Source organism: Calypte anna, chromosome 7 (assembly GCF_003957555.1).
Source record: "Calypte anna isolate BGI_N300 chromosome 7, bCalAnn1_v1.p, whole genome shotgun sequence".
Taxonomy (NCBI): Eukaryota; Metazoa; Chordata; class Aves; order Apodiformes; family Trochilidae; genus Calypte; species Calypte anna.
Genome location: NC_044253.1, coordinates 36,477,169 through 36,505,131, shown reverse-complemented (window position 1 = coordinate 36,505,131; position 27,963 = coordinate 36,477,169). Strand labels below are relative to the sequence as shown.

Genomic DNA, 27,963 nt, shown 5'->3' with positions numbered 1-27,963 from the left:
AGGTACGGTTCGTGACCTCCTCAGGTAACGGCCGCCCCGCAGACCCCGCCCCTCACAGGCCCCGCCCCTCACAGGCCCCGCCCCGCCCCCCCGCCGCAGACTCCGCCCCCTCCCGCCGTGCGCACCATCCCGCCACGTGGCTCGCGAGAGCGCGGGGGGAAGCTCTCCCTTTCCCTCACTCCCTCCCCTTCCTCTTCCCCTCACTTCCCCTCCCGCCGCTTCCTCCGCCGCCGCCTCTTCCTCTTCCGTCGCGCGCCCGCGCGTGCTCGGCGGGTCCCGCGCTGGTCCGGCGCACGTGCCCCCGCGGCCCGGTACCGGTACCGCCACCATGTTGGTGCTGTTCGAGACCGCCGCCGGCTACGCCATCTTCAAGGTGAGGGGATGGGCCGTGTCATGGCGGGCGGGGCCCTGAGGGAGGCGGCACAGGGCACGGGGGCTGGCACGGCGCTGCGCTGCCCCTCTGGTCCGTAGGGCAATGCCGGCCTTGTCTGCCCCAGGGCTTCCTCTCCCGCTGGGCTTTGGATGTGCAGCTCCGGGCAGGGCGGTTCCAAGGCAGAACACAGCGAAATGCAGGTTTGTACCCGCCCGGAGCTGCTGCTCCGGGGCATTCCCCGTGGAGCCGCAGCCTGCAGGGGGTTTGCTCTCGGGGTGCCTGCGCTGGGTGCTGCCCTCCAGCTCTCGGCCACTGGAATCCCCTCCGGTGCCGCCAGCCAGGGCCTCTCGGCGGCTCCCCGAGGGCTGGCACCCCGCAGGTGAGGGCTCTGAGGGGGAGCTGCGGGCCCTGCTCGCTCTGCCGTGAGGAGCAACCAGAGGGCAGCAGCCACCCGGGAGCGGAGCCCAGACACCTCCCCGAGGGAGAGAGCCGGGAGCTCTCTGCTGGAACCCGTTAGAATTACCGCTTTAAAGCGTCTGGAGATTGCCACGATGGGCTCTGGTGGGGTTTTAGAGGGAGGTTGGGTGGTTGGGTTGTTTGTTTGGTTTTAAATTGTCTGCACGCAGTCTGTGCTTCCAAATGTTGGGAAAGGGTCAGGGTTACCCACTTCTCCTTTTAGCATTAGTCCATTGGCAGCAGGACTGAGCTCGCCCTGACTTTGTGTCTTGGTGATCAACAAGTGTCACGGTTTAACACTGGCCCGGCGATTAAACCGAATAACAGATGCTCTCTATTAATCTCTCTCTCTCCTTGATAGAGAAAGGAGAGAGACTTATGGGTTGGAAACTAAACTGCACAACTTTAATGAAACAGTAGTGATAAATAGGTAAAATTACTAAATATATACAAATATACAGGAAAATGGAAACCACATTCCTCCCTCCTTTCCCCCAATAACTCTCACGTCACCACCGAGGCTGCAGGGCAGCCCTGGGAAAGTCCAGGCTGGACTCCTGGAGTCGGCAGCAGTCGGGAACTGGAGGCAGGAACACACAGATATGGGCTGGCATGGATCAGGACCACAGGCAGATGAACAGACAGGATCCTTCCAGGATGCCGGGTGAAGGAAGGGAAACAGGAAAAGATCTGGCTCGGCCCACGTGATGCCTCAAATTTATACTGAGTGTGACGTATATGGGATGGAATCCTCTGTTTGGTCAATTCTGGCATCTATCTTGTCCGTTCCTCCCTAAAGGAGGGTTCAGGTGGGGCCTCTGTGTCCTTGGCTCTGCATACCAGTCTCTAGCAGTAACTATAAACATCAAGTGTTATCAGTCCTAAAAGCACACACACTGCATGAGAAACTTGCTGTTAATTTCAGCAAATGCAACTACTTACAAGGGACTTAGCTAAAAGCAAAAGTACAGAAACAGAAAACCACCTTTATCCTGGCCCAAACCAGGACAACAAGGGATTCCCCTGTGAGATGGATATTCCCCCCAGTTCAGGAAGGATATCGAGGTCCTGGAGCAGGTCCCAAGGAGGGCAACCAGGCTGGTGAAGGGACCCTATGAGGAGAGGCTGAGAGAGCTGGGGCTGTTCAGCCTAAAGAAGAGGAGGCTCAGGGGAGACCTCATCACTCTCTACAACTCCCTGAAAGGAGGTTGGAGCCAGGGGGGGTTGGTCTCTTTTGCCAGACGACTTTCAACAAGACAAGAGGGCAGGGTCTTAAGTTGTGCCAGGGGAAGTTTAGGTTAGATATTAGAAAGAATTTCTTTACAGAGAGAGTGATCAGACATTGGAATGGGCTGCCCAGGGAAGTAGTGGATTCTCCGTGTCTGGAGATATTTCAAAAGAGCCTGGATGTGGCACTGAGTGCCATGGTCTAGCAACCGCAACGGTGGTTCAGGGGTTGGACTCAATGATCTCTGAGGTCCCTTCCAACCCAGCCAATTCTGTGATTCTATGATATTCCTTTGTAAGCCTCAGTCCCATTGGAGGAGCAGATACCATAAATAGCCAGGACAGATAAAGCATAGTTCTACATCTTGGAAGAGTTTTTTCCAGTATGCATTACTGTCTTGCAGGGCACACAATATCCATAGGCTTGTAATTTTTCTATGCTAACAACCCTGATTTATCAGCTTCCATGTCTTTATGTTTCTCTGTCTATCCCTGTCTGTTAAGAGGCTGAAAATTTTGTAGGCCTTGGGCTAGGAAGGATGAACCGGAGGAAAGAATCTGTCAGGTGGGGAAAGGAAAAGCTTCCCCAAGGTGTTCCTGTGCCCCAGGATCCTGTGGGACATGAGTTAATGTGTTGATTAGCTCAACTGCTAGTTGAGTTTGAGAAAACCCTTTGACCAGGCCTTAATGTTGTAAGGATATTGATTATACTGTTCTTTTCTATGAATTTGTGGAGTGGGCTTTAGAGGTGTAACTGTTATCTAGTGCTGTTTAAAATCTGAGGAGCATCCCCTGACTTCCTCTGTACAAGAGGACATTAACCCATTGCTGCCTCTTTTATCTCAGCTCATTACCAAGCTGCAGTGGAAAGTTGTCTTTATAGTTCTTTTTTCTTCCTTGGGACAGCTCAGATTAATAAAAATAACCTGTGTGATCACCCCTTCCTCTTCAGTATCCCAGACATGTTGGTGTTTTCCCAGAGCAGGAGCAAGTTTGGGTTTGGATCACTGGGGTTGTGCTGGAGTGCAGTAGAGGAGGTGGAGCAAGTCCACTTTTGATAAACAAGGAGAAGGTTTTGCTTTCACGTGCAGGTTCAGAAGGACCCAGCCATGACTGAGCAACTTCTGTAGCTTTGGAGGGAATGATGAAGCTGGAAATCATCAAACCTGAGCTGGTTGGCCTGCTCAGCATTAACTCCCAGTGGTGGAATGCCCTCTGCATCTGCTTCAGGCCTCCTCTGCTGAATGCAGGGTTGAAAGTTGTTCAGAAGTGCTGTAAATGTATTTGTGTGAATGTTTTTTTTTTTTCCTCTGCAGGTTCTGAATGAGAAAAAGCTCCAAGAAGTTGACAGTTTATGGAAAGAATTTGAAACTCCTGAAAAAGCAAACAAAATGTAAGCAGCTTTATGTGGGAATAGCTTTTGGAAGGGACATGACTGCCTGTAGTTACAGACATCTGAGGGCCAGAGAGCAGTGTTGGTTTTCATTTTCCTGTACTGCAAAACCTGAAAGCTGGGAACCCTGATGATGTGAAGTTAGATATCTGGGGAAACTTTATATGGAATATCAAAGTGAAAAAAACCTCTGTTTTTTCTCTTTGTGGTGCATGTAAGCTGCTAAGTCATTACCATGTGTCACCAAAGCAGAAAATTGGACAATATTTTAAGGAGGCCTGGCTGTTTTCATGAGGCAAGCTTGTAGTGCTAGAACTGGCTGAAATGACAAGGTTTTGTACTCTCAGGAAATTCTTCATGAAAAAATGAAATCACATAATGCATCTGAACCTAACAGGGTGTGAATCTGTGAGCTGAGGGCTGGTGGTGTTGCCCATGGCATCCATCAGGGAGTGCTGTCCCCACTGTGGAGCTGCATGGGGTGGCTGTGGCCACTGACCAAGCTGGCCCTGAACCTGGGCCATGGGCAGGATTCATTCCAGATCTGCCTGGGGTATTTCCCCTGGGAGGTCTCTGACCAGCTCTGGTTATAACCCACACCTCTGAGCAAGCTCTGCCCTGTGATTTGGGTTCACCCTGCTCTGTGACACTATTTGGAGAAGAGGCCAGAATATCCCAGCTTGTGATATTGTTAATATTGTCTTGGAAACATCATCTGGGCCACTTGCTAGGCAGGCTGTGGTTTGTAATGGATCTCTGATCAAAGTAATTCCTCTCTCTCCTGCCTTTCTGAAAAGGCATCAGTGTAAGCCTGGAGCATCTGTGGGGCTTTGCCAGTGCTTAACTCAAGCATTCATCTTTATCTGTGACCTTGCTTCCTTTGCAGACACTTGACTCACAAAGAGCAGTGGTTAATCAGAGCTGGGTTAGTCAAATGCCTGTCCCTGACTAGGAATTTACTGGATTGAGATAGCTTCTTAACTGTAACTCTAGATATCAACACCACAGGCTCTGTGAGGGGGAGAGCAGAGCTGGGCCTAAGGATCTGACACTGTGATTAAACACTCAGGGTTTCTGGCACTGGTCAGCAGTTTGAAGATGGAAACGTTTTCTGTTGTTTGTTTTAAGTGCAGCTCAGAATTGGTATTCAAACATCTAATTACAGGGGAGGACTTCAGGATTTGTGGGCAGTGAATCAGTGAGGTTTTAAAGTCTTTGAAGATGCACTTGGTTGAAAAGTATATTAAACCTGAGCTGTGCAGGCTGTGCATTCCTCAGTTCCCTTGTGGAAGATGAGTGGGAAAATGCTATCATCAGTCAATCATCAGTGACACCTCATTAATCAGGGTGCAGTGCTGAGATTCAAAGATGTCTGTCTTTAAATATGAACCACAGAACAGAAAGGGGAACTGGGTTTGTCTGATTGTGTTGGTCCTAGAAATACTAGATCAAAATACTCTTAATTTTTTTTTTTTTAATTTGTAATTTGAAGTTGTGAGACTCAACTGAAAAGTTTTATCAAACTTAATCAGGTTTAGAGCTCTTCTTTTTGAGGATATTAATCTTGGTTCTCACAGTCTTAGAGAGAAGAGGAAAAGCATCATAGCAGGGGCAGAGTAAAAGTAAAATGGCTCTGGTTTTACATCTGGTTTTGTTGTTTACACATTTGTATTTTTCTTTTATAGAGTGAAGCTGAAACACTTTGAAAAATTTCAGGACACAACAGAAGCACTTGCTGGTAAGTGAGTTAATCCCTGTTATGCACAGGTTCAGTCTTTCTCCCTGTTCTGTTTCTTTGCTTAGTTTTGAAGTTACAAATCTTTCAAAGTCAACTGATTTATGAGATCACCCACCCAGCCTGTAGTGCAGCACAAATGTAATGCAGTCTATTTTTGTCCTTCCATGCTTGTTTCCCAGGCAGCTCACTAATGAGCACTGTGTAGAAGGGTGGGTTTTTTGGCTGTTGTCAATGATGGATTCTTGTTGAAGCTGAGTGTAACTGATTGGAGTAGCATTTCGTCACTACCACTGAGACAACAGACAGATATCAGAGCACTTAGTTCAGGTGTTTGATGGATACATATAATGCCTGTGAGATTCTTCAGCCTGAAAAAAAAAAAAAATCTGTGTTCCATGTAAGAGAAATTCAGGAGTTTAAACACCCAGAGCAAAACAACAGTAAACCTCTCAAAAACTTGTACTGCTTTGCTTCAGGTTTACTCAGCTGTGAAATGGGAGAGATCACTCAGACTACCTAGGGCACATTCATTTTGAAGGGAAGACTCTGCCTGTTTCAAGTGGGTTAGAAGCTCTTGGTCCCCTTGAGAGGAGGAAACTTGTCTCCATGGTTGGTTGAGAGGAAACTCAGCACAACTTTTAGATTTTACCCTTATGTTTCACCAAGGTTCTGGAAATGAAAACTCTGTGGCCTCTGCTCTGCTGACTGTAATGAAGATGTTGCATCAGTCACAGAAGTTCAGTGGAGCACAGAGCTGACCCTCAGAGAGTTGTATAAAAGTGCCTGCCTAAAATACATTGTGTGGGTTTGTAAAGCTCTTGAAGATCTATTAATACCTGAGAATGAAGAACATCCTTTTAAAATGCTTTAGTCCACATGCTCTATTGAAAGGGTCTGTGTCTGGCTGCCCAGACAGTGTGTTTGGCATCATTCTTTGGTGGGCTTTAGGCAGTGTATTATCACCATCAGTGGATGCAAATGAGCCATTCCTCAGTTTAGAATATTGTGGTTGCTGACTAAGGGACCTGGAAAATGGCTGGTTAATTAAATGATACACAAAATGTTCCCATATAACCATGCCTTTGGAAATGTTAAACATGTGTCTAAAGCATATGGCATACTGTGTGCAGAGATCCTTAAACAAATTTGACAGAAATAGAACTGAAACCACATGCAGAAAGGAGAGGCAACTGGGAGAAGGGTTTTGGATTCAGGCTTCCAAAGGAGCCAGTATGTAATTTTCTCCTGTTTTGATTTTAGCCACTGCATGGCAAAGTAGCATTGCAGCTTGGACTAGAGCTGCTGTGGGCCATTAGTACACAAATACCTAGTTAGGAGTGCTATTTTTACATGTTTTAGAAGGAGAGAGAAACTGCATCTTTGGTCTTTCTGCTTTATACAGCATCCACAGCTCTCGTAGAAGGCAAGCTCAGCAAGAACTTGAAGAAGATTCTCAAGAAGATAGTGGCCAAAGATGCCCATGAGCAGTTAGCTGTAGCAGATGCCAAACTTGGAGGTGTCATAAAGGTGATGACTGATTTTGCTCTTCTTCATTTTGCCTCGTGCTACTGACATCTTACAGTCAGGTCCCAGAAGTTATGCAGTGATTAACAACTGATCATGCTGCAAGTGCTGTGTTTGCAGTCTGTAGGATCTGTGTGATCAAACCTGTACTGGGTGCTTGCTGGGAATTTGTTGTCTTGTCTTGCTGGCGTGTTGTCTTGAGTACATAATGAAGGATATATTAAAAGTGTACTGAGGTGTTCAGGTTTGCTTGATTTCTGTCTTCAGTACTGGTTAAAAACCCAGCAGATTCAAAAATTCATTTCCCTAGTCCAGAAAAGGGGAAGAACCTTTTCATCCAGAAAAGAGGGAAGAACCAAATACCAGGTGCCCACTGATTATTATTTTTTAAATTTATTTTTTTTTATTCTGCTCATCTCATCATCACCTCCTGGTGTCAAAATGAGGAGGATTTAGTGCTAAAGTGAATACTAACAAGAACTCTGAACCAATTGCTCCATTTTGTTCTCTGAAAAAGACCCAGAACACCCTACCCTCTACCTCTGAACTTTCTGTGGCCAGACCATTTGTAGTAAACTCCAAGATTTTGTATCTTGTGTTTCCAGTGTCTACATAGGAAATAGAGATTTAATTATAAATCTCCCAAATGGAACTGTTACTGTGTGGGGAACTGCCTGAGCATCAGGGATGCCTGAAACTGTTGTGTGATCCACAGTGGGTATCGGGAGATAAGGCAAAATAATGCCAGGAAAACACCTGGAAAAACAGGTTTTGTGAGAAAAGGCTGCAGGGGGGAAGGACCTGAGAGGAATGTCATTGTTCCTGACTTGATGTCATTGATGTCCATGCTGCAGGAGAAGCTGAACTTGAGTTGCATACACAGCCCCATGGTTACAGAGCTGATGAGAGGAATCCGCTCGCAGATCGAAGGGCTGATTACAGGGCTCCCCTCCCGAGAGATGGCAGCCATGTGTCTGGGGCTGGCACACAGGTGAGGCCACACAGCACCTCCATGCCATCCCTGCTCTGCCACACTCTGTCCCTGGCTACCTCTGCATGTGTGACATGGGCTCATACTCTGAAAGTCAAGTCAGATTTGTTTCTGGAATCTTCTTTTATAAGGGAAGGGCTTTCCAGTTTGCAGCCACGCTTTAGGGAAGGCTTCATCTTCACCCAGAGCTGCAGTTGATAGCTTTCCATTGCATGTCACCTGCTTGAGGATTTTGTTTGAAATGTCTCTGTGGCATCAAATGGGTCACTTAAAACTCATTGGCACTGAGACAAGGTGAAGACCATGATTTCCTGATTTATGACAGAATAAATAACCCGATATAATGTAAATATTGTTTTCCCACTTTGTTGCCCCAGGTGTAGTGGAACAGTAGTTAAACACAAAGTTGTTGGATCACCATGAGGTCAAGCACTGATTCATGAGTAACATTTCATTCATCTTCTGACATGAGCTTGTCCTGTCCCTGAGCCAGTGGCAACTTAGAGAGCAGATTTGCTATAGCTAATTCCTTAAAAATAGATGTGTGTGTCCTTAGAAAATGGGCACTAATATGGAAAAAGAGTCTGGAAAATGCAGATCCTCATTGATATCAAGTGTCTTTTAGTGAGAAATTTTGAAGATACATGAAAGATGGATGATCATGGGCTGTCTCAGACAGTGAGAATCTGCTTCAGGAAGTGTTTTCTGTTGCTTCACATTAGCATTGCTGACCTTTGCTGCTGGGTAGGTGCAGTTCTGTGGGTTGCCTCCAGCCACTGCAGAATTGGAAATGCTGTTGTGGGGAATCAATATAGAAGAAAACCCCCAAACAGCCCATTTCCTGCCCCAGCTCTTTGGTTCAGTCTGCTGCACGTGTAAGGATGGCCTTCCCTTTCCCTTTGAGTCCATTTGCAGGGTATGTGCATGTGTAGGTGTCAGAGCTGTGGTGATGTCAGGATGCTGATCAAACTGTTCCTGTCTCCTCAGCCTTTCACGATACAAGTTGAAATTCAGCCCAGACAAAGTGGATACCATGATTATCCAGGCAATTTGTAAGTATATTTAGAGCTTAAATTATTGATGGATTTGGCTTATGATAGCTGACTTCTTTACATTGATTACAGAAAAATATTGCTGTAAGTTTCCTCCTAGCATGTTTCAGTCATGGTCACACAGGACAGGATTTTCTGGCCATTTTGGTGGTGTCTTGCATAGAAGGCAATATAGGAATAGACCTATTTGTTAGGCATGTAAAACCATTGCAGTGTGTAATGATGCATTCAGTTTCCATGTTTTCTTAGTGGAAAACAGACTGAAATTGTAAAGGCAGCTAGGGAAGCCCTCTCCTCATTTTTCCTTGAGGACATCCCCATGATAATTGGCATGTTTGCTGTGAAGCAGTGGTGAGGAATCCTGTTTGGAATATTAATTCCCAGACTGTTGTCAATGATGAAATGTAGTTAAGCTGAAATTAATGATTTAATTCAGTTCCTTCGTCACTACCACTGAGACAACAGATGGGAATGTTGGGGTTGTGTTAGTGAGAAATGCTGTAGCCTTGGGGCTCTGTAGCAATATATGCTGTGGGTGTTACAGTCATCCTGTAAATCCAGTTATTGGTCATGTCTGGTAAATGGTGAGCCTGCTGGATTTGTGTTGGGTGTATTTGTCTTCTAAAGGCAACTAAAAGGCTTAGTAGATCAGTTTCTCACCTTTAAAATGTTTTTACACCCATCTTGTGTGTAGCACTTCAGCTGACTGAGAGGACAAATAACTGGCTGCTGCTACCCTTCCAAGGGAATGAGCTTTACAGCTGTTAATGGAGGCTGAGACAATCCCAGCAATTAAAGTTGCAGGTCACACTCATGGAAATTCTAATATTTCTATAATATTGTGCCTGGGATCGTGCAGTTTTCTGATAAGTGGAGATTTTTAGTGTACTGCTCCTTACGTTTTGTTCCAGTCTCTGGGATAAAATACTTGTTTATATCCCTTTACACTCATTGAATTGGTTGAGTTGAGGGTTTTTAGATTACCTACTATTTTTAGATTACCTTTTTAGGAAAAAAAGAAAAGTCCATTCTTCTTTCTTTTAGCACTTCTCGATGACTTGGACAAAGAGCTGAACAATTACATCATGCGCTGTAGGGAATGGTATGGTTGGCACTTCCCTGAGCTGGGCAAAATCATCACAGATAACCTCACATATTGTAAATGTGTGCGGAAAGTTGGTGAGTACAAAAGAGGTGTGAGTCTGGGGAGTGTTGTGTGTTGGTGTGCAGTGCTGCCACAGCACACAGCACTGCTGTGAAGGCAGCCACTCACTCACTCACCCCGTTGGCTGCCACACGTTTACACTGTGAATAGGGTCAGTGGTGTGTGCTTGCATCTGTGTGTTGATGTAGTTTGCCATCTTGAAGCTTGAGAAAGCTGATACCATATAACCAGTCAGTTCTTCATGGACACCAGCATATCTTAGAATCACAATTAGTCATCAGACTGGTTTGAAAATCTGTTGCCAAAAGATGACGTAAGGAGAATTGCTTCTTGGTTTTGATGTTCTCAGAAACTAGAACTGCTACAATTATTCACACAAGCAGAAAAAAGGACCACTGTAACATTTTGCATACTTGCCTCACCTCTTAGGCATGTGCTTTGTACTGATGATTTTGTATTTTTTTATTTGAACTATGAAGTTTGCAGTCCAGAGAGAGAACTGGTTTTGAGGGAGGTTTTTTTTCCCAAATACAGGAAGAATTACATAGGTTTTGTTAGTGGAAAATGACTGCTTGCTTCCTGGAGTTCTTCCTTTGTAATCATACAACTGAAAATTTTCCTGTAAGCATCTACTGCAAAAGTGAAGTATGCAGTGTTACAGAAAAAGGGCTTTTGTTCTAGTTTCAAATTTAATATTCCAACCATTCTCAGCATGTATAAACATAAAAGTCAGAACACTTTGGGAGAATGGAAAAGGATGGCAGATTTGACTCACTGTTGTTATTTTGGCCTTTTATCTTTGTCTGTTTCTGTGCTTTTTTTACTGGTTCATCTCGCCCCCAGCACAAACATGCCTTCATCTGTCCCCCACAGGAGACAGAAGCAATTTTGCCTCCTCTGATGTTTCTGACATCTTGTCCGAGGAGATTGAAGAGGAGGTGAAGGCTGCTGCTGAGATTTCCATGGGGACAGAAGTATCAGAAGAAGATATAAACAACATAATTCATCTCTGTGATCAGGTATGTGCACAGGGAAGAAAAGCAACAGGAACTCTACTTTAGCCATACCAGAGCCTCTTCTACCAAGGAGGGGTTTTCCCACACACCTGTGATGGCAGTGATGACTCCTGTATTGTTGCATTCCTGATGTACAGACATGAGGGTGCTCAGTCACTACCTCATCTGAGCCATCTCAGACTCTTAATGTCCCTACCAAGTCTTAACAAAAATGGCAGTCCTACTTTGGGTTGGAATTTTGGCATCATTGTGCTTTTAACCCTTGAGGTGATGGTACTATATATCCTCTCTTTAACCTGTCACCATGGAAGCTAGGTGATAAACCCTGGAGTAAAAGTGAAGCACTAAAGCCCCAGAAGAGAAGCACTGTCCTGCTTTCATCTAGATTGCATGTGAACTCCCTCTGACTTGAGTGGTGCCAGTTGGATGCCTTTGTGTCTGTACCAGGGAGTGGCAGGATTAGGAGTAGTTAGTTCCTGGTCTAGACAAGGCTGCTTTTTAATGTACATTCTAATTGTGTGTATTTTGTATAGAAAAAGTAAAGAGCATTTATCCCCTTTCAAGAGAATGGTGGCAAAGATTTATCTGAAAACTGAGTGTTCCAGGGTTTTGTCCTAAAGAAAATGTCCTTACTAAGTATTTTTGTTCTGCTTCACTGCCTTTGGCATGTTGTCAGCTCCTGTATCCAGGGCTGTGCTGAGAAAATAAGTTGCATAAGGGAATGAGCAGTACAGATCAAATGCATTTTGTGGAAGGAGCTCTGCTCTGGGAATAGGTCCCTTCAGAAGCTTTTTATAACTCTGGCTCACGATTGCCTGTGCATTTTGCCTTTTGTAATTATTAGAATTCTCAGCACTTCCTTGTTTCAGTATATTTACCTCTGAATATGTGTTGGTCAGCTGATCAATACTGATGCCTGTAACCAAACTCTGTCCATGGCAGGTGATTGAGATATCTGAGTATCGGAGCCAGCTATACGACTACCTGAAGAACAGAATGATGGCCATTGCTCCCAATCTCACCATCATGGTGGGGGAACTGGTTGGAGCAAGGCTCATTGCTCATGCAGGTTGGTTACACTGATAAACAAACCTCATGAGAGGTTTTCTGTGAGGAGCTGGTGAGCTGAAAGCATTATGCAAGGTCCTGAGGAACATCACTTCATAAAGGGGAGGAAGGTGGCTCTTGAGGAATCTGAGAATAGCAGCACGAGCTTGGTAGCAGTCTGTGATGATGTTCTTAGTTGGCCTGAATTCTTTTTGGAATATGAGGGCAACTTAAGTCACTACCTCTTCTGAGACATTTACTGAGCCTCCTGCTGATAGCCCAGTCACTTCTGAGGTAAAATGCTGACAAAGTGGCATTAGGCTTTTAAAGTCAGGCTGGCTGAAGCCTGCAGCCTTATTTCAGTTATCTGTGCTGCAGTTCTGTGGTGGCAGATTCTTGCTGCCAGACTTTGGCAGGAGTAGGCATTACTCTGGTGGAATGTTTTATTGAGTCAGGCTTCTTCCCTGTTGCTGAAATGAAACCAAGATAGATGAAGCACGAAAGACTGAAATGGCTTACCTGTCCTTCAGGAAATGACATGAAACAGCTCTCATGGAAAGAGAGGGCTCTGGAGTTTCTTGGTTTTTAGTAGTGTAGAAATCTAGCTTCCTGCTTCTCTAGATGCACCCCTGACAAATTACTCTTGCTATGTCACCTCCTTCTAGGTTCCCTTTTGAACCTGGCAAAACATCCAGCTTCAACAGTTCAGTTACTGGGTGCTGAGAAGGCACTCTTCAGAGCACTGAAGACTAAAAGGGACACTCCTAAATTTGGCCTTATCTATCATGCTTCCCTAGTGGGCCAAACCAATACCAAGAACAAAGGAAAGGTGAGTTGTAGAATTGTTTACCAGCCTTGCTTTTTCCAGAGCATGAGTGTCTGTCATTGGGATGGCTTGGGCTTCCCAGTGAGACTCTTCCCATCCTGCTCCATGGTTATGTGAAACATAAATCTTTGGATGTCATTCCTGTTTGAAAAAGTGAATGGGATTGTCCTTTGACACATCCAGGTAATCACAGGTGCATTCCTGCTGAGTTATGATGTAATGCTGGCTTTCTCAAGGGCTGTGTTGTTTTCTTCGACACGGTAGTAAACTAAGCTGCTACAGGCTTCAGTTTTATGTGAAAATCAGACTCTGGATGTGCTAAAGCTGGTAACTTCAGTGACTTGCTTTAAAGACTGTGGGCTTTGATAATGCAGGTGGTGACTATGTGTTCGACTTGTGGTGGAAGCCACCCAGCCAGAAGTTACACCTCAACCTAAAAAGTTGGGGTGGAGAGAATTGTGCAAAACTACGTTGCTGTCTTAGATGTTTCCCTCTATTTATCTAGAAAATAAGGTGTTCAAATAACAGCATTTCAGTGTTGAAAGAATGATGTACTAATTTTTTAGGACTATATACTGCTGGTAAAGGGTTACCTTGTTCTTTTGTGGGTATGGTTTCCAGATCAGAGTGAATGGCTGCCTTAAGGTAAAGTCTCAGCATCTGATACTCTTTTTGTCTCCTGCAGATCTCCCGAATGCTGGCAGCTAAGACTGCCCTGACCATTCGTTACGATGCCCTGGGAGAAGACACCAGTGCTGAGATGGGAGCTGAGAACAGGCTGAAAGTAGAGACAAGAATGAGGCACTTGGAGGAGAGAGGGGTAAGTCTAGCAGAGGCTGCAGGAAGCCAGTGTGTTTTATTTGTGGTGTGGCTCTCTGATGCACAGCTTCTGAGCTTTCTGCCTCCACATAGCTGCGTTCCTGGTGCCACCCTTACTCTGTAGCTTCTCCCAGGCCTGGCTGGAGCAGTGGGTAAGCTGTCTGCATCCATTTTTTTGGTGTCAATGTTTCTTGTTTACATGCCTGTCTTTGATTACATTGTGCTGAAAAAAAATCTTCATTCTGAACAAGATAAGATCATACATTCACATTCCACTACATCTGTGCTAATTGCAGGGATGTGCTTATTATTTCATAGCCTCTTTCTCTCCACCTTAGAAGAAAGTGCAGAAAGACTTTCTTTCCCCACCCTGCTCCCTGCCCCAGGTTTTCCACCGTGGTTCCCCAGGATCTGAATAATGGTGATGCTTGGTCATAAGGAGCTTTCTCTGTAACTAAAGCAGATGTTATTCTGCAAATGGCTGCATTGTTCTGCCATCACCTAATGCATATCCTGCCTCTCTGTACCTGCTGTTCCATCTGTTGCTATTGGTACAGCATGCTGGGAGAAGATAGGATTCACTTTCCTCTTTCAGGTGGCATGCCTGCTGCATGTGGTCTTGTAAATGATGGCTGGGTTCAGCCTTTCAAGCTAGAAGATCTGATACTAATGCTGTAGTACTGGCATTGCTAGAACAAACAAGAAAAATCCAGAAAAACCTGCCTGCTCCTCCTTGAGCATTTCATGAGAGGTGATACTTCCCATCACAACAAAGGCAAGGAGGCATGTTAATACCAAAACAAACTGATCCACTGACGAGTACAAATTTAATTCAAATCCAGTTTGGGGCCTGTATTGTGGTTTTATGTGGCTTTATGCCAGGCATAGGGTGATACCTGCCCTGACATGCACTTATCCTTTCAAAAAAAGAAAGTGTGCACAAATTTGAGCAGGTCTTGGGAATTTAGAAGAATGGTGCTGTATGTCATGTGGCTGTGGAAGGTCTGATCCAGTACTAGATGCCCTTTAATTAAATTGGGCTCTTGAAAAGTGGTATTAGGAAGACAGGCCTTTCTCACCCCATTTTCCTCCCTGTTGCTGTTCTACTCATACTGTACTGTGAGACTCATACAAGTACATAAGAGCCTCACCAATTATAGATGTCTGCCTTTCAATTTTTAATTCTTTTCAAGAGCTGTAAAACTTATCTTGTGAATTGTTTTCATTATGAGTAACTTTTTTCTCTTTTAAATTTTTCTTGTAGTTAAGAAGAATAAGTGGCACTGGAAAAGCCTTGGCCCGAGCAGACAAGTATCAAAACAAGAGGTAAATAGTTTTGCCTTTTAGCTTGGCTGGGTATAAATAGCTCTTCATGTTTTTATTTATGTGAATCTTCTTGGTTTGTGGGCTGAGTTGACTTAAGTTACAGAAAACACTTTCAGTTCTTAAATGCTGATTACAACTCCCATTGCTAATGGCCATTTCCATTTTCCCACATTTTACAGTTGTGATAAAGCCAGGGAACTTTGATAAACAGCCCTGATTTTCTAATAGTAAATTACTGACATCATCAGATAACAATTGTGTTTATGTGCTATTAACATCAGCCCCAAAAGATGAAGAGTTCTGGGAGTTAGTATGTAGAAGCTTAGTTTAATGCCATCCTGAATAAATTACATTTGAGAAAGTCAGAGTCTGAATGAATTTCTTTGACATAGAAGCTGTCCTATGGACCTGCTTAGTAGTCTTATTCTTATGGAAAAAAACCAAAACCCAAAAAGGCAAAAAAAACCCCCACAGCATTTGTTTTGAGCAGAGCTCATCCTCTTGCATAGGTCTTGTACCTAATAAGTAATATTTGTACCAAGGATAGATAAGGTCTGTGCTCTGGACACTGTTAGAGTGACACTGTAAATGGCAACTGGGACAGCTGAACATCTAAGGATTTGAACAGGTTATTATTAGTCTGAGCTGTGACATCTGGGTTTTTACCTTAATTTGATTGCAGGCTGCTTGTTTAGCCTGGCCTGCTTATTTTGCTGAGCCTCTGTAGAGAGAGCAAATGCTCAGCAAAAGCAGGGCTGGGTGCTAGTTCTGTGAGGGGAAAAATAGCACTGTTGCATCCATCTGCAGTCCCCAGACATGTTTCTCATGCCTGGCTGTAATGTTGGTTTCCATATGCCAGGCAGTTGGGAGTGTAGCTGTGATTTCTGGAGCAGCTTTTGAAAAGACAGTGTTGGTAAGTAAAGCATCAGGGCGTGTCAGGAGGCAGCAGTTTAGGGTGAGGGTGTTGAGGAGACCAAGATCCATGCTGGTTTCTGACCTCTGGAAATGAGGAGTTATGAATTCCTGCCAGGAGATGTTAAGATTTGCTTTGCAAATGTGTCTGGGCCTGGGGGAGAGACTGAAGATAGTCTCAGGCTGTTTGGCTTACTCTGGCTGCCTAAAAGGGAAAGTTACTTGGTTCCTGTCAAATTGTCCTTGTAGTACAAAAGTGGCAGTACTGCTTTATGGAGATGGTTCTAAAAAAGTGTTTTGGGGCTGGCAAGAATCTCTTGGTTCTTTATGGAACTATGGATCCTGTATGAATTAGCTGCATCAAAGTGTAATGTCTCAGAAGTTAATTGTGAGGCAGTTTCTAGAGATGAGGTTCAAGTGCAGCATTTCAGTGTGCTTTCCAAAAAAGGTGTGAAAGAGTGCATTACCTGCCTGACATATTTGTTTGGGATTTTTTTTTTTTGTGGGTTTTTGAAAAAGGCTGTGTAATCAATATCTGAAGAGCAATATGCAGTGTTAATACCCATAAGAATAATTTCTGATGCTCAGAGGATGAGTTGATGGCACTGTCTGGTAGCAGTACCACACACATTCCAGTCTACTCACCAGCCTCAGCTGCTTTTTAATCCATGCTAGGCAGCTACTGCAGATTTCTACTTCAAAAAAGTTTGGATGCTCTGTATGTGGCTTGTGGGGGAATAGTTGAGGCTTGCTGGTTTAAAACTTCTTTCTCCTTCAGTAGGAATTCTGTTCAGAATAAGAAAAAAAATTCTTTGTTACTATTAGATGAGTGAAATGCCCCTGAAAAGTTCTGGCTAAAGATGACTGGATTTCTGCACAGCTGGTCCTCTGCAGCCTGTAGAGGAGCTTAGGGCTGAGCAGAGGAATATGCAGGATTGCAGAAGAGGCAGTGTCAGATAGAGATTAGGTATTTGAATGTCCCATAAAGCTGGAGATTCAGGTGATATGGAGAGGCCTTGTGAGTTGTGCCCTGTGAGCATCATGATAGAGAGGCAATGCAGGAAAGCAAAAGATACTGCTGATTCTGTACATGTATTACATATATACACATAAATATAAGGGTACTCATTTAAGGGTACTCATTAGGTGGAGGTAGCAAATTGTGCTTACGACCATACAGCCATACTGGGAAGGCTTTTAGCAAGAGACATCCATCTGATGGGTAATTTAAGTGCTCTGTGGAGCCTTGAGCAGATATAAACCAGAACCAAATTCTTAACTGGTATCTTCAGATTAGACAGTTGCACCTCTTGGAGTATCTCCTGTGGCCATGATTCCTGGTGAACCATTCCTGTGCTGGAGGTTGGCCTTACTACCTGTAGGAGCTTCGTTAGCTGAGCAGGATTGATTTGTGCATAATCTCAGGAGGGTGTGTTGGAGATTTGATGTTCAACTGCAGGATCTTACCCAGGGGCTAGCTCTTCTTTTTGTTACCTAAACTGACTTCTTCCTTCATTGCAGTGAAGTGAAAGTGTTTGACCCATCTGGTGACTCCACACTTCCTGCTGTGTCAAAGAAACGCAAAATTCAGGAAGTGGAAGATGAAGAGACAGAGGTGTCTGTGAAAGCAAAGAAGTTCAAAGCAGAGACCAAAGGTCAGTGCTGCATCTGTGCTGCTGACACCTTGCTGTGTGCACTGAGCAGTGGGGCTCAACAGCACCTGGTTATTCTCCTTGAGCATGACAATGTATTTTTAAATAGTACTAATCCTCTAAAGGGTGCTGTTTTATTCTGCATGGAAATGTTTTCTAGAGTGCTTCAACTTCCACACATGGAATATCAGAATTTGAGGTAAAGGGACACTTGGAAATGTCAGTCTGAATATACATAACACAGGAATAACTGTTATTCTCTGGAGAGCTAAAACTCTCCTATGACCACAGTTGCACTCTCCTCTAAGTTACTGTGCAAAGAAAGATTTTTGAACTACAATTCAGAATAATCTAGTTCTGTATTACAGTTCACTTTAAGAAACTTTTCTCTACTGTGTGCACTTCAGCACCTCTGAATGTCTGGACTGTTCCTTGCTGTGGTGGTGGAGTACCCAGTGTGTAACTTGGGAGGGGAAAAAGAGGACTTAAGATCACTTCAAGTGAGATTGAGCCAGATCTGGGGGTCAGCCACTCTGAAGTTTTGTCAGCTGCTGGTGCCTGCAGCAGGTGAGGGCTGTCAAAACCTTCCCTTTCTGGAGTATCAGAGCACAGTTATGCTGGTTTTGTACCTCTTTGTGTTCAGCTGACACTGGGGTGTGATCTTTCCAGGCTCTGGTTCATTCATGGTGTCTCTGTACATGGATGGAGCAACTTGTAGGAACCTAAATGTAGCTGAGAATTAAAGTTACAGTGGAGGGAGAATCCTGTGTTCTATAAAGCAGAGATCAGTGCCCCAGCTTGTTCTCGTGCTTATCATGAGACAAGGACACATGAGTGCTTTGGAGGCATGAACTTTGCTTGTTTCTTTTTGGATAATGTGGGTGTTCTCACAGCTACTGCTGTTGATAATCTCCTGAACTATCTGCTCTGACTGTACTCTATGAATTGTTCCCTTGGTCTTCCCTTGTGTTATCAAAGCAAGTGCTGACATCTCACCGGTGTCAGCTCCTCAGAGGTGAAGGATTACATTCATTTCTAGCCTGCATATGAGAAGGGTGTTTTCTGTGCACAGATACATTATTCAATGGTCTGTGCTTTTATATGCACACCTACTTGGGTTTGTTTCCTTTTCTTATTGAGCATTGATACCTTCTGGTTTAGGGGCTGGGTGGAGCTTAGCAGGTGTTCTTGAGCTGCCAAGAATAATTTGAGCAGTAGGTGGTGGTCAGAATACTTTTGGACCACAGAAATCTTTGCTGGGGTTTTTTTTGGTTTTGTTTTGTTTTGTTTTTTTTTAATCTTCCAAACCCCTCAAGTACAGGATTCAGATGTGTTGCTTTTCATCCTGAAAAGACAGGGCACCCTTCAGGTGTGTGGTTCATGGCTCCTGCTTTTTCCTAGTTCTTCATGTCAGCTGGGTTGTTGGGCTTGGATTCTTGGGCAGTAGAACTGTGTCAGTTGCTTCAGACTATGGAAAAAGTGTTTTCCAGAGAGATTATTTATATCATATCACCAGTCTGCAGAACAGATCCTTTCACCCTGTCCTCCCTTTAAAAAAGCACTGCTTGTGTTTGCAAATTCCTGTGCTTGATCACCCAGCAGATTACCTGAATTTCCCTGGCACAGGCTGGACAGACCACAACCTTGCTCTTGTCCAGTACAGCTGATGTAACTCCACAGTGTGTGCCAGAGAGGGGGTGATGGTGGTCTGGGAAGTTGGAGTGGTTCAGGAAGTTCTATAATACACAGCAGAATGCAGAGGGGGTCCCAGCATTAAGATTTATGTTGCATATCCACTTGAATATGCATGAACCTTTAATTTCTGCTGTTCTTGGCTCTGTTCTTTTTGATGCAGTGCTCTGTTAAGCTTTTTCCTTGGTCAGAGATTACACAAAGAGAGAAATCTCTGCTCCCTCCTTCCCCTGCTGCTTGTGCAGCTGCATGGTAAATGAGGGTAGTGGGAGAGCAGTGTGGGGAAAAAAAAAATTCCTCAGCCAGATCAGTTTTGATGTAGTTGGTATTACAAGAGGAAGGTAAGGGATAGGAATAAGCTGGGCAGTTGCTGAAAAAGTGATTTTCAGTACTATTGCTTTAATACTGATTGTAAATGAGGACAATAATTGAATTGTGCCAGTCCAAAAGGCAAATGTTGCTGTAATAATGTGTGGCATTTGCTTTCTTCCTGTTTGGGGTGCAGATGTGTCCATACTCTGGATAGGAACGGGCAGGGGAGGTGTGGGTCTTTAAACCACTTTCATCTTTTACACTTAAAAAACCCCAGAAGGATAGAGCCTGGAACAAGTTGTAGTCCACATAAGGAGCTGTCTGTTAAAACTTGTTTTAATGGTGAGGGAAGGGAAGCAGCACAGGTATCTTTGTGACTGTGGTCTTTGAATTTGAACATAGCTAAGTAGAAGGCATCCCACCAGCAGGGCTAGCCAGTGGAAATGGGTGAGTGATCTACTGCAGGTATCTCTGGCACTCACAGCTCCATCCATCACAGGGCTTTCCTGGTGCTGCTTTCTGTGCCTGGGGGGAGAGCTGCTGGCTTTCTTGTCAGCTGCTGTGTCACAAGGAAACCCCACTGGGCCTGAGTGACTCAGGATTGCTGCACCCAGAGGGAAAAGACCAGGACCCCTGGAGCCTTTATCCTTATTCTGCCTTGGTACAAAAGCCTGAAGTCCTGTGATGAGCCTTGCTAGAAAGCAGCAACCAAAATCTTCAGGAAGGAGCCTGCTGCCAGCTGGGAAAAGTGACAATGCCTTTGAGTGCAGGGGGAGCATCATCTGCCTTGTAAATTGTGACAGCCTGCTCTATCAGACTTGGACATGTAATGGGGTAACAAGAAGAGATTTTTCCAAGGTTACTACCCAACATTTTGCTTGAAAATTCATAACTTAGCAACCCAGCTGAGTGAAAAGGTGTGACAGCAAAATATGAGACATATGCTTCTGTTGTACTTTGTGGCTTTTATGTAGTTTGTGCTTATTTTTCAGCTGCTTTTTATTTCCCTGTGTCTTAAATAGGCAAGTGAGGATACTTACTCTGACACATTCTGAATGCCTCATGCTTGCATGCTGTTCACTGTGTATGGCAGAATATGTATGGCAGAATCCACTTACAGTTATATTTACCAATTCCTTTATCTGGAATCCTTTGCAGTTTTGCTTCTGGCATTTTTTGATGTCAGAACATGGCATGTGTTAGTTGGCTGTATTCTCCTGTAGACATGTTTAGAAAATTTTTACCCTGAAGCCAATTTTTTTGTCTGAAGCTTATGTTAGAGGCAGAGATTGAAGTGTATTTTAGACTCATCCAATCCTTCTGCTGCCTTGAGGAACTGAACTTGTGACAACACACAGTCAAGATGTTAGGAGGTTGTGTGTTTGGAGTTTTTTAATAATTGCACTGCTTTTGTTTCTGTTCTTTTTGTAAGGGGTGAGTGTGCTTTGAAATTAAACTGATTTGTTTTTTGGGGGGAGTACAGTGAGAAAATTACTTACTGAGTCACACCTACAGAAGCAGCTGTACAGACTGCAAACACCACCTCTGTTAGCATCTCAGGTTTGTAGCTACTGCAGAACAGGGGCTGCTGCATCATGAACTTAATCACGAGCACCATGCACTGAGAGACTCAGTACCCAGCACTGCCTCAGTCATACAAAGCATTTAACTTGAGTGTGCTCCAGTGACAGCCTGGCTACTGGAGAGGCTGTCAGCTTGGTAATGATTTTTGCTTGATTTCCATACCTGAAGATTCCTAAGGCTGTGGTCTGTAATCTAGAAAATGTGTGGTAATTCACAGTGCCTTTACCACTGTGATTAGCTTGGCCAGATGAAAAATAAATGTAAGAGAGCACACTTAAATCTTTCCTTGGGTTAACATTCCTCTCAGCTTATATAAATAATTCAATTCCTGTCTTCCGGGACAGGAAAGAGTTTCTGGTTTTGCATTAAATGCTTTGTGTCAGCTCAGCATTAAGAGATCTTTGTGTCTGCTGGTCTAAACAGTAAAAAAATTGTCCTGCTTAGCAGATTTCCAACTTCCAGGCAGGGAAATGGTTGTCAAGCAGTTACTGCTGGTGGCTGAGTGCATTTCTCACGTGGATTTTAGAGTCCTTTCACTTGTGATGCTGGTGAAAATATTTGTGGGTTGTCTGTTTTGGTTTTGGTGAAAACACACAGCTTGTTCTAAGCTTTGGGAGCAGCATACAGTAGTAGTGCTTGTACCAAGAGATGTGAATAGTGCTGTCTGATCATTGTCACTTGTGCCTTAGTTCCATATTTTGATTATAGCAGGGAGCAGGCCATGCAGGTAGGGAAACAGTGGAGAGGAAATAGGTGTAGAGAGATAAAAAGAAAGGGCAGTGTGGTTTTCAGTATTTTGCATCCTTACTGTCATCAGTGCATCTGTTGTATCTCATAGAAAGCCTTTCCTTTTTGCCTTTTCCACTCCTAATAAAATTGACAGCCTTTCATTTTTCTTCCTTCTGTGATCCAGAAGAGACAGCTGTAGAAGATGATGAGCCTGTCAAAAAGAAGAAAAAGAAAAAGGATAAGGAAAAGCAAACTGAAGAAGAGCTACTGAGTGAGGAACTCCCCGCCAGCCCCACGGTTGAGGTGAGGCTGAATCTCAGTTACCTGATCCCTTATGGGAATGAATTCTCCAAAAGTTACTGACTGAGGGGGAAAAAAGTGTTCTTATCTGCATAACCCATGGTGTGTAAGGGCACTCTAGTAGCTCTAGTAACTTTATTTCATTATACCACCACTACAATGCCCAAGAAAGTTTGCATTTAAAAATCAGGTTTGGCAAATTTGTGCCTGTAGCAGGAGTGATTCCCCTTCTTTTCAGACCCCCAGCTTTTGTCTTCTCTCTTTTTACATATTTTTTTTGTGTGTGTGGGGAGGGTGTCCCTTGGTGCAGATCACAGACGTGTTTAGGACTTGTCAGGAGCAGACTTTACCTCCTGAGCTGGTGAAGCATCATTCGATGACTTGTAGCAACAGTGGGACCAAACCAAAGGAGGTGCTGGGTTTTGAAATCCTGTGCTTAACATGGAGTTTGATTTTTGTCCCCTGTGTGGCAGACAGCACAACTTCCCTCCATGCAGAAGAGGGGAACATCTCTTGGGTTGTGCTCTGCTGAGTGTGGCAGCTGCTGTGATGCTTTGGAGTGTGAGCTGGGTTGCCTAGCTACACGTGTTGCTTTGCCTCTCCTTATGCTTTGTTCATAGCAACATTGTTTTGTTTGCAGAACACAGAGAAAAAGAAGAAGAAAAAGAAGAAAATTAAAGATGAAGGTGGAGACTGATAAGGAGCAGAGGGGAACAAAGGACAGCTGTCTCAGTAGCATTTCTTGACATAATTTCTTTGGCTTCTTGCTGAATACTGTAACTTCCCTGTGTTGCAAGAGGGCAAGGAGATAGGTTTGATAGCCTGTCTTCTGCCCTGGAACAGGATACCCCAGTGTCTCTGCTGCTTAGGAGGATTGCTGGGGTTTTTGCAGTTTCCTTTGTTGAAAAGCTCACAATAGATCCTCTTTTCATATGCAGTCTCCACTGATAAAGAATAAAAACATTTTTATGGAGATTTTATGCCTCTCATTTTTACCTTGTTTGCTGGTTTTATAATTTTTAATAGGACTACTTTTGAGATTGTTTTAAATGAATTATTAGCAAAACAATTCTAAATGTGTAAGTGGTGTGTTGCAGTTTATTCTCTAAAGAATTCAACAGTTGTAATATTTTTAAATTGTCTGTAAAGCTGATTTTAATATCTCTGCATAATACCAGAAATGTCTTGAACAGCTAAGCTGGGTTATTGAGTCTGCACTGTAGTTCTCCTGAGAAAGCCTTTTTTTAATCATCTTTAAAACAGTTTGGTTTTGTTTCTCTGACAAGAATCAGATGCATGTTTTGAACTGAAATAATTTAGCTTCAGCATTGCTGCTGTGGTAATCGTGGCAACTTTCTTCACTTGATATAAACAAATAAAAAGCCCAGGGCAAAATGACTTCTTCAGCTGTCAGGTAATGAAGGTGAAAGGACAAAGTGTTTTATGAGTAGCAGAGATCAGCCATTTGCCAGTCCTTCCTCTCTCTCTGTAGGGACAACAGATGCACTGAGGTAGCATCATATGATCAAGGTGCTAAAACTCTTGAAGCTTTATGGTGGAAAAAGAAACAGTTTTTATTTGAATATGCTTATCATTCAGTTCATTAATTGTGTGTGTGGCTGGTGCTTATTGACCAGCTCTTGGTGTTTACCTGCCTGTGCCTTTCCTGTCTGTTACTGCAAATGGATATACTGAATCCCTAACAAAATGGGTAATGTGTTTATTAATGCAGTGCTTCCAGTATTGAGAGCATGAACTGCTTTGGCTTTTTTTTTTTCCTCTCCAGGAAGGCTGCAGTGAGTTTAACAGCCATAATTGAGAGGATGGTGAAGGAGTATCCTGAACCAGTGTATTGGGACTGTGCTGCCATCCTGCAGCCATCTCTTGTCCTAGCTGTTACGTATGGATCTTCCTGCTGCACTGTCTGCAGTCACTGATGGCTTGCTGTGCAGAGCTCAGGATTGCCTAGGAATACTGAGACCTTTCCAGTTCATCTGCTTTTTGCTAGACAAGTAAGATTAATTTAAGCTGAAACGTTTGAGCAGGCAGCAAAGGTATTAAAAATTATTCTTAATGAGACGGAAGACTTGGCTATTAGTGCCTTTGGTTTGTTTTATTGTAAATGGATTTTTAAACAGAAGTCCTTACAGACATGACATTTCACTTTCCTCTGAACTATTAATGTAGTTGCTTCCTCAGAAGTATCAGATAAATTATGTATGTGCTGCTCAGAAACCATCCTATATAATTTACCCTAATCAGAAAATTTGTATGAACATCAGTTGCTTGGTACCTCTAATCAGTGGGATCGAAATGGAGAGGAGTTGTTGGTTTCTTCTTTTTCACAGACATTTCCCTCCCTTTTGTTTGCTCTTTTCATAACAAGGGAATGAGATTTACCTCTGGTTTTACACAGCACACTGGAGTGGTTGATGGGTGCAAGCCAGTGTGCAGTGCAGGCCAGCTTCCCCCTCACAAGGCAGCCCCTTGGAGCTTGGCCATGGAGCAGTGGGTCTTTGCCTCTTCTGCTCTGTTGTTGGGAGCCTTCATTTCCATACCAAAATAACTAGAGCTTTCTACTTTAATCTCTTTCAAATTTTCTGAAATACTGTAGGTTTTGGGTTTTTTCTTCAGTTTTACTGAATGAAACCCCTTTGAAGAGGAAGGAAGCACTGAGAGCTCTGTGTGTTGTTCAGAAATCCTGGGTGGAGAAAAGGAATCAAGTTTTAAGCTTCTCAGTCCTGGACAGACCACGTGCTTATCTGCCACCACTACTAGAGCAGGTAAGGAAAGAAATACTCTAGGCTCTGCTTTGAAGTGTTGAACTCTTCATCCCCAAAACAAGAAGCCATATATCCCAAAGGGCTGCTGCTGAAACATTGATGAGTGTATTCAACTTGAGTGCTCTGGGTGATCACTGAAAAAAAACAGTGGTGACAGAGTGCAGTTGTCTTAAGCCAGGGTGACTGCTTTTTAAGTTGCTTATCAGTTCAATCAGATCCGACTGGTTTGCTCATGCATGGTTTTCCAGAAAAAAAGCATCTGGGCATTTGTGTGCAGTCTTGTACCTTTAAATAATAATAAAACTTGCAGCTGTAGTTGGGAAATACTATAAACTCTTTGCACAGAGAGGTGGTTCTTACCTAGGATGTAGGACAAGCTTTTCATCAGGGATTGAGCTTTTTCACCTTTTTACAGTAGGAGTTTAAATCCTGAGGCTTTTACAGGCTCTCTTGTGAGAAATAATTGTGCATTTAGCAGCACATTTTGTAGAGCCTGTACTGTGTGTCACTGATCTTTGTGAGGGAGCTCATTCATCCCAAAATGGAACTTGTATTTTGTCTATTGATTAAGCAAAACCAAAAATAACATCCTCAAACTAATGTTAGATTCAGGCTAAGTGCTTTGGGACTCTTGAATGCAGAAGGAAAAGCCTGGTGATGAACAGCCTGGTGATGGCACTTCAAGCAAGCAGTGAAAAAAGGCTGTTGAACTAGGGCTAAGCCTGGAACAGGGTAAATGAAGCTGTTTCAAAAGGATGGCTGACAGCTTGAGAGCATCTTGCACAGGTTCCCTGGGCACCTCTGTCCCCAGAGGATGCAATGGGGGCTGTGCTCACTCTGCTTTGGAAGTCCAGACCCAGGTTATTGAGAGCTGGGACAGCTCCTTCAGCATCTCTCTACTTAACTGCTCCAGGTTTTCACTACTACTCTGCAATAGATTTTCTGATGTTCAGTCTCTCATCCCAGTTACTGGCTGATGGAAACAGCATTTTTGTCTCTACAGACCTCAAGCAAAATACAATGAGGGACTGAGTGATGTGACATTTGTAAACTACCCTGGAGAGGGAGAGCAGGGCAGGACTCAGGTGCTGGGATGCGGAAGTGAGAGAGCTGGGCAAGCAGCAGGGAAGTCAGGAAGGGCTCCAGATCCAAGGGAAATGAGGTAGAATAACTCCTGTCGTTTGGATCACAGCCCGTTGGGTTTGCCACCCTTAATCTCTGATCTTTGTATTCCACCTCTTAAAAACTGAGATAATGCCTCCCAAATCCCCTAAGTGTTCAGGGCTCTCGTTATCACATTATTTATGAAGCCCTGTAAGAGCTGTAGATAGGATGTGATGTAGAAGTGCTGTGAAGAAGAGGAAGGAAACCTGTCTGACAGTACAATGGCTGCAAGCAAGGTTGTCTAAACTCCACGATGAAATCTCTCTTGATAAAGCTTCAGGCAGGCTCAGGGCAGCCACAGTAAATTCTTCTTGAAGAAGGAATTAAAACTAACTGTGCCAAAACACACAACAGTTCCTTTTGCGTGGTGGCACAGAAGAGATTTGCTTTCATAGTGGCCCTGAAGCACGTTTAAAAGTTGATCTCTGTAAAAACTGGCCTGGCACTGGGCAGCTGGTCAACAGCACCCAAAGCTGAGCTCAGGCTTTATTGCTGCTCCCTGCAGGGTCAGCAGGGCCATGCCCAATGAAAGGTACTGCAGATGGGAGATGGGCTGTTATTTATACAGTGTGAACATAACACTGGAGATAGAGATAAATGCAGTCTAATTGCCAATTGCTTCATCAGTGTATTGTGACATGCTGAAGCAATAGTGGGCAGAGCTGTGGCAAAGCAGTGTGCTTCCTCCCTGCAGCCTGCCTGCCCTGGGAAAGGCAGCACCAGGGAAAAGCTGAACTGTCCTTCTCTACAGTTGTCCAAATTTCTGCTCACTTGAAAGCAGGCAGGTCAGGGAAAGGATGTTCCAAGCAGGGTGAGGAATACCAGCAGCTCTCCTGTGCCTGGACCCAGCTATGCCACGTGCAGCACAAAGGGGCTGCTCTGGAGCTTTGCAGCATCCCCAGGTAGTGATGCCCATCCCTTTTCACCTCAGAGGGTTAGGTGGTACCTTTAGGCTGTGGTAGTTAAAATAACCAAAGGTCTGTAAGCCATCCCAGGCATGCTCTGGGCATGTGAATCTGTCACAGGTGGAGAGAGTATAAAAGAGAAATCCAAGTTCCAGGATCTGTACTGTAGCATCTTTTAAAAATGTCATCAACAACAAACCAGAGAAGAAGCCCTTGTCTAGACACTTGTTTCCTAATGCCCAACAACCAGGAGTTATTGCTCCTGTACCTTTCTGGAGACTTTCTGGCTGTGGAATGTTCTCTTTCGAGAGGAAATCCTTTTAACTTTCAGCAGTTCAAGACTCTAATTGGGTGAAATAATAGCTTGGCACTGCCCCAAGCAATATGATTTTTATCTTTTTTGTTGTCTGCAAAAGTCTGGCTTGTTCCAGTCCTGTGAGTCATAGAGGGACTATGGATGTTGGGCTGCCCTGGTAATCCAGGGATGGGCTTCTGGTGAGATAGGCAGGAGGTGCTCAATCAGAGGTGACCATGAGAGGTCCTCCCCAGAACTGGGGTAGAGCTGCTTGCCCCTCTCTGGCTTGCACCGGGGCTGATGATGTCCTGTCTCTGATGCGTGTGTTTCCAGGTTCTCACTGAGTTATTCAGAGGGATTTTTGTGTTGGCTACTGCTCTGGTTTCTCCAGGTGACTCATCTTACAATAATTATGGATTCATGCTTTGTCTTTGCCAAATGCTAACTATTCATCAGCTTCAACCAGCATGTTTTGATGTTTTCACTGGAGACAGATTTTGATGGTTTATTTAGCCCAGAAATAAGCCTGATAGAGTAAACAGTGGAGCTTTGAACCTCTCAGGATTTTGTTTCTGTACGGTGGATTAAACAAACTGAGGTATTTAGTACAAGTGTCTCTTTCTTGTTTTGAAGAAAAAAAGACCACAAGTCTCTGAACAAAAAGCAGCAGCAATGACTTCTG

The 27,963-nt window shown here is 44.1% G+C and overlaps 1 protein-coding gene and 4 non-coding genes across 5 annotated transcripts; all 5 read left to right on the top strand.

Annotated features, from left to right (window-relative positions):
• The first annotated feature begins 179 nt into the window (after nt 1–179).
• On the top strand, nt 180–23,109 carry NOP58 (NOP58 ribonucleoprotein). Its single transcript, XM_030454526.1, has 15 exons — nt 180–373; nt 3,373–3,449; nt 5,135–5,187; nt 6,590–6,714; nt 7,566–7,702; nt 8,690–8,754; nt 9,799–9,933; nt 10,793–10,938; nt 11,878–12,004; nt 12,648–12,811; nt 13,494–13,628; nt 14,892–14,953; nt 17,387–17,520; nt 22,019–22,137; nt 22,775–23,109. The coding sequence occupies exons 1-15, from the start codon at nt 329–331 to the stop codon at nt 22,829–22,831; spliced, it is 1,581 nt and encodes a 526-aa protein (XP_030310386.1). The 5' UTR covers nt 180–328; the 3' UTR covers nt 22,832–23,109.
• On the top strand, nt 5,406–5,493 carry LOC115598614. Its single transcript, XR_003987778.1, has one exon. It is a non-coding gene; the product is annotated as a small nucleolar RNA SNORD70 (small nucleolar RNA).
• Nucleotides 9,136–9,223, top strand: LOC115598615. The gene has a single exon (XR_003987779.1). It is a non-coding gene; the product is annotated as a small nucleolar RNA SNORD70 (small nucleolar RNA).
• LOC115598612 lies at nt 11,028–11,111 on the top strand. The gene has a single exon (XR_003987776.1). It is a non-coding gene; the product is annotated as a small nucleolar RNA SNORD11B (small nucleolar RNA).
• LOC115598611 lies at nt 12,159–12,236 on the top strand. The gene has a single exon (XR_003987775.1). It is a non-coding gene; the product is annotated as a small nucleolar RNA SNORD11 (small nucleolar RNA).
• Nucleotides 23,110–27,963: the final 4,854 nt, after the last annotated feature.

Excerpts from the sequence above, each read along its gene's own strand:
- NOP58 (XM_030454526.1), top strand. The coding sequence starts at position 329 with ATGTTGGTGCTGTTCGAGACCGCCGCCGGCTACGCCATCTTCAAG. Across the intron at positions 14,954-17,386 it reads GACAAGTATCAAAACAAGAG|TGAAGTGAAAGTGTTTGACC; the intron begins GTAAATAGTTTT and ends CCTTCATTGCAG. Across the intron at positions 22,138-22,774 it reads CCGCCAGCCCCACGGTTGAG|AACACAGAGAAAAAGAAGAA; the intron begins GTGAGGCTGAAT and ends TTTTGTTTGCAG.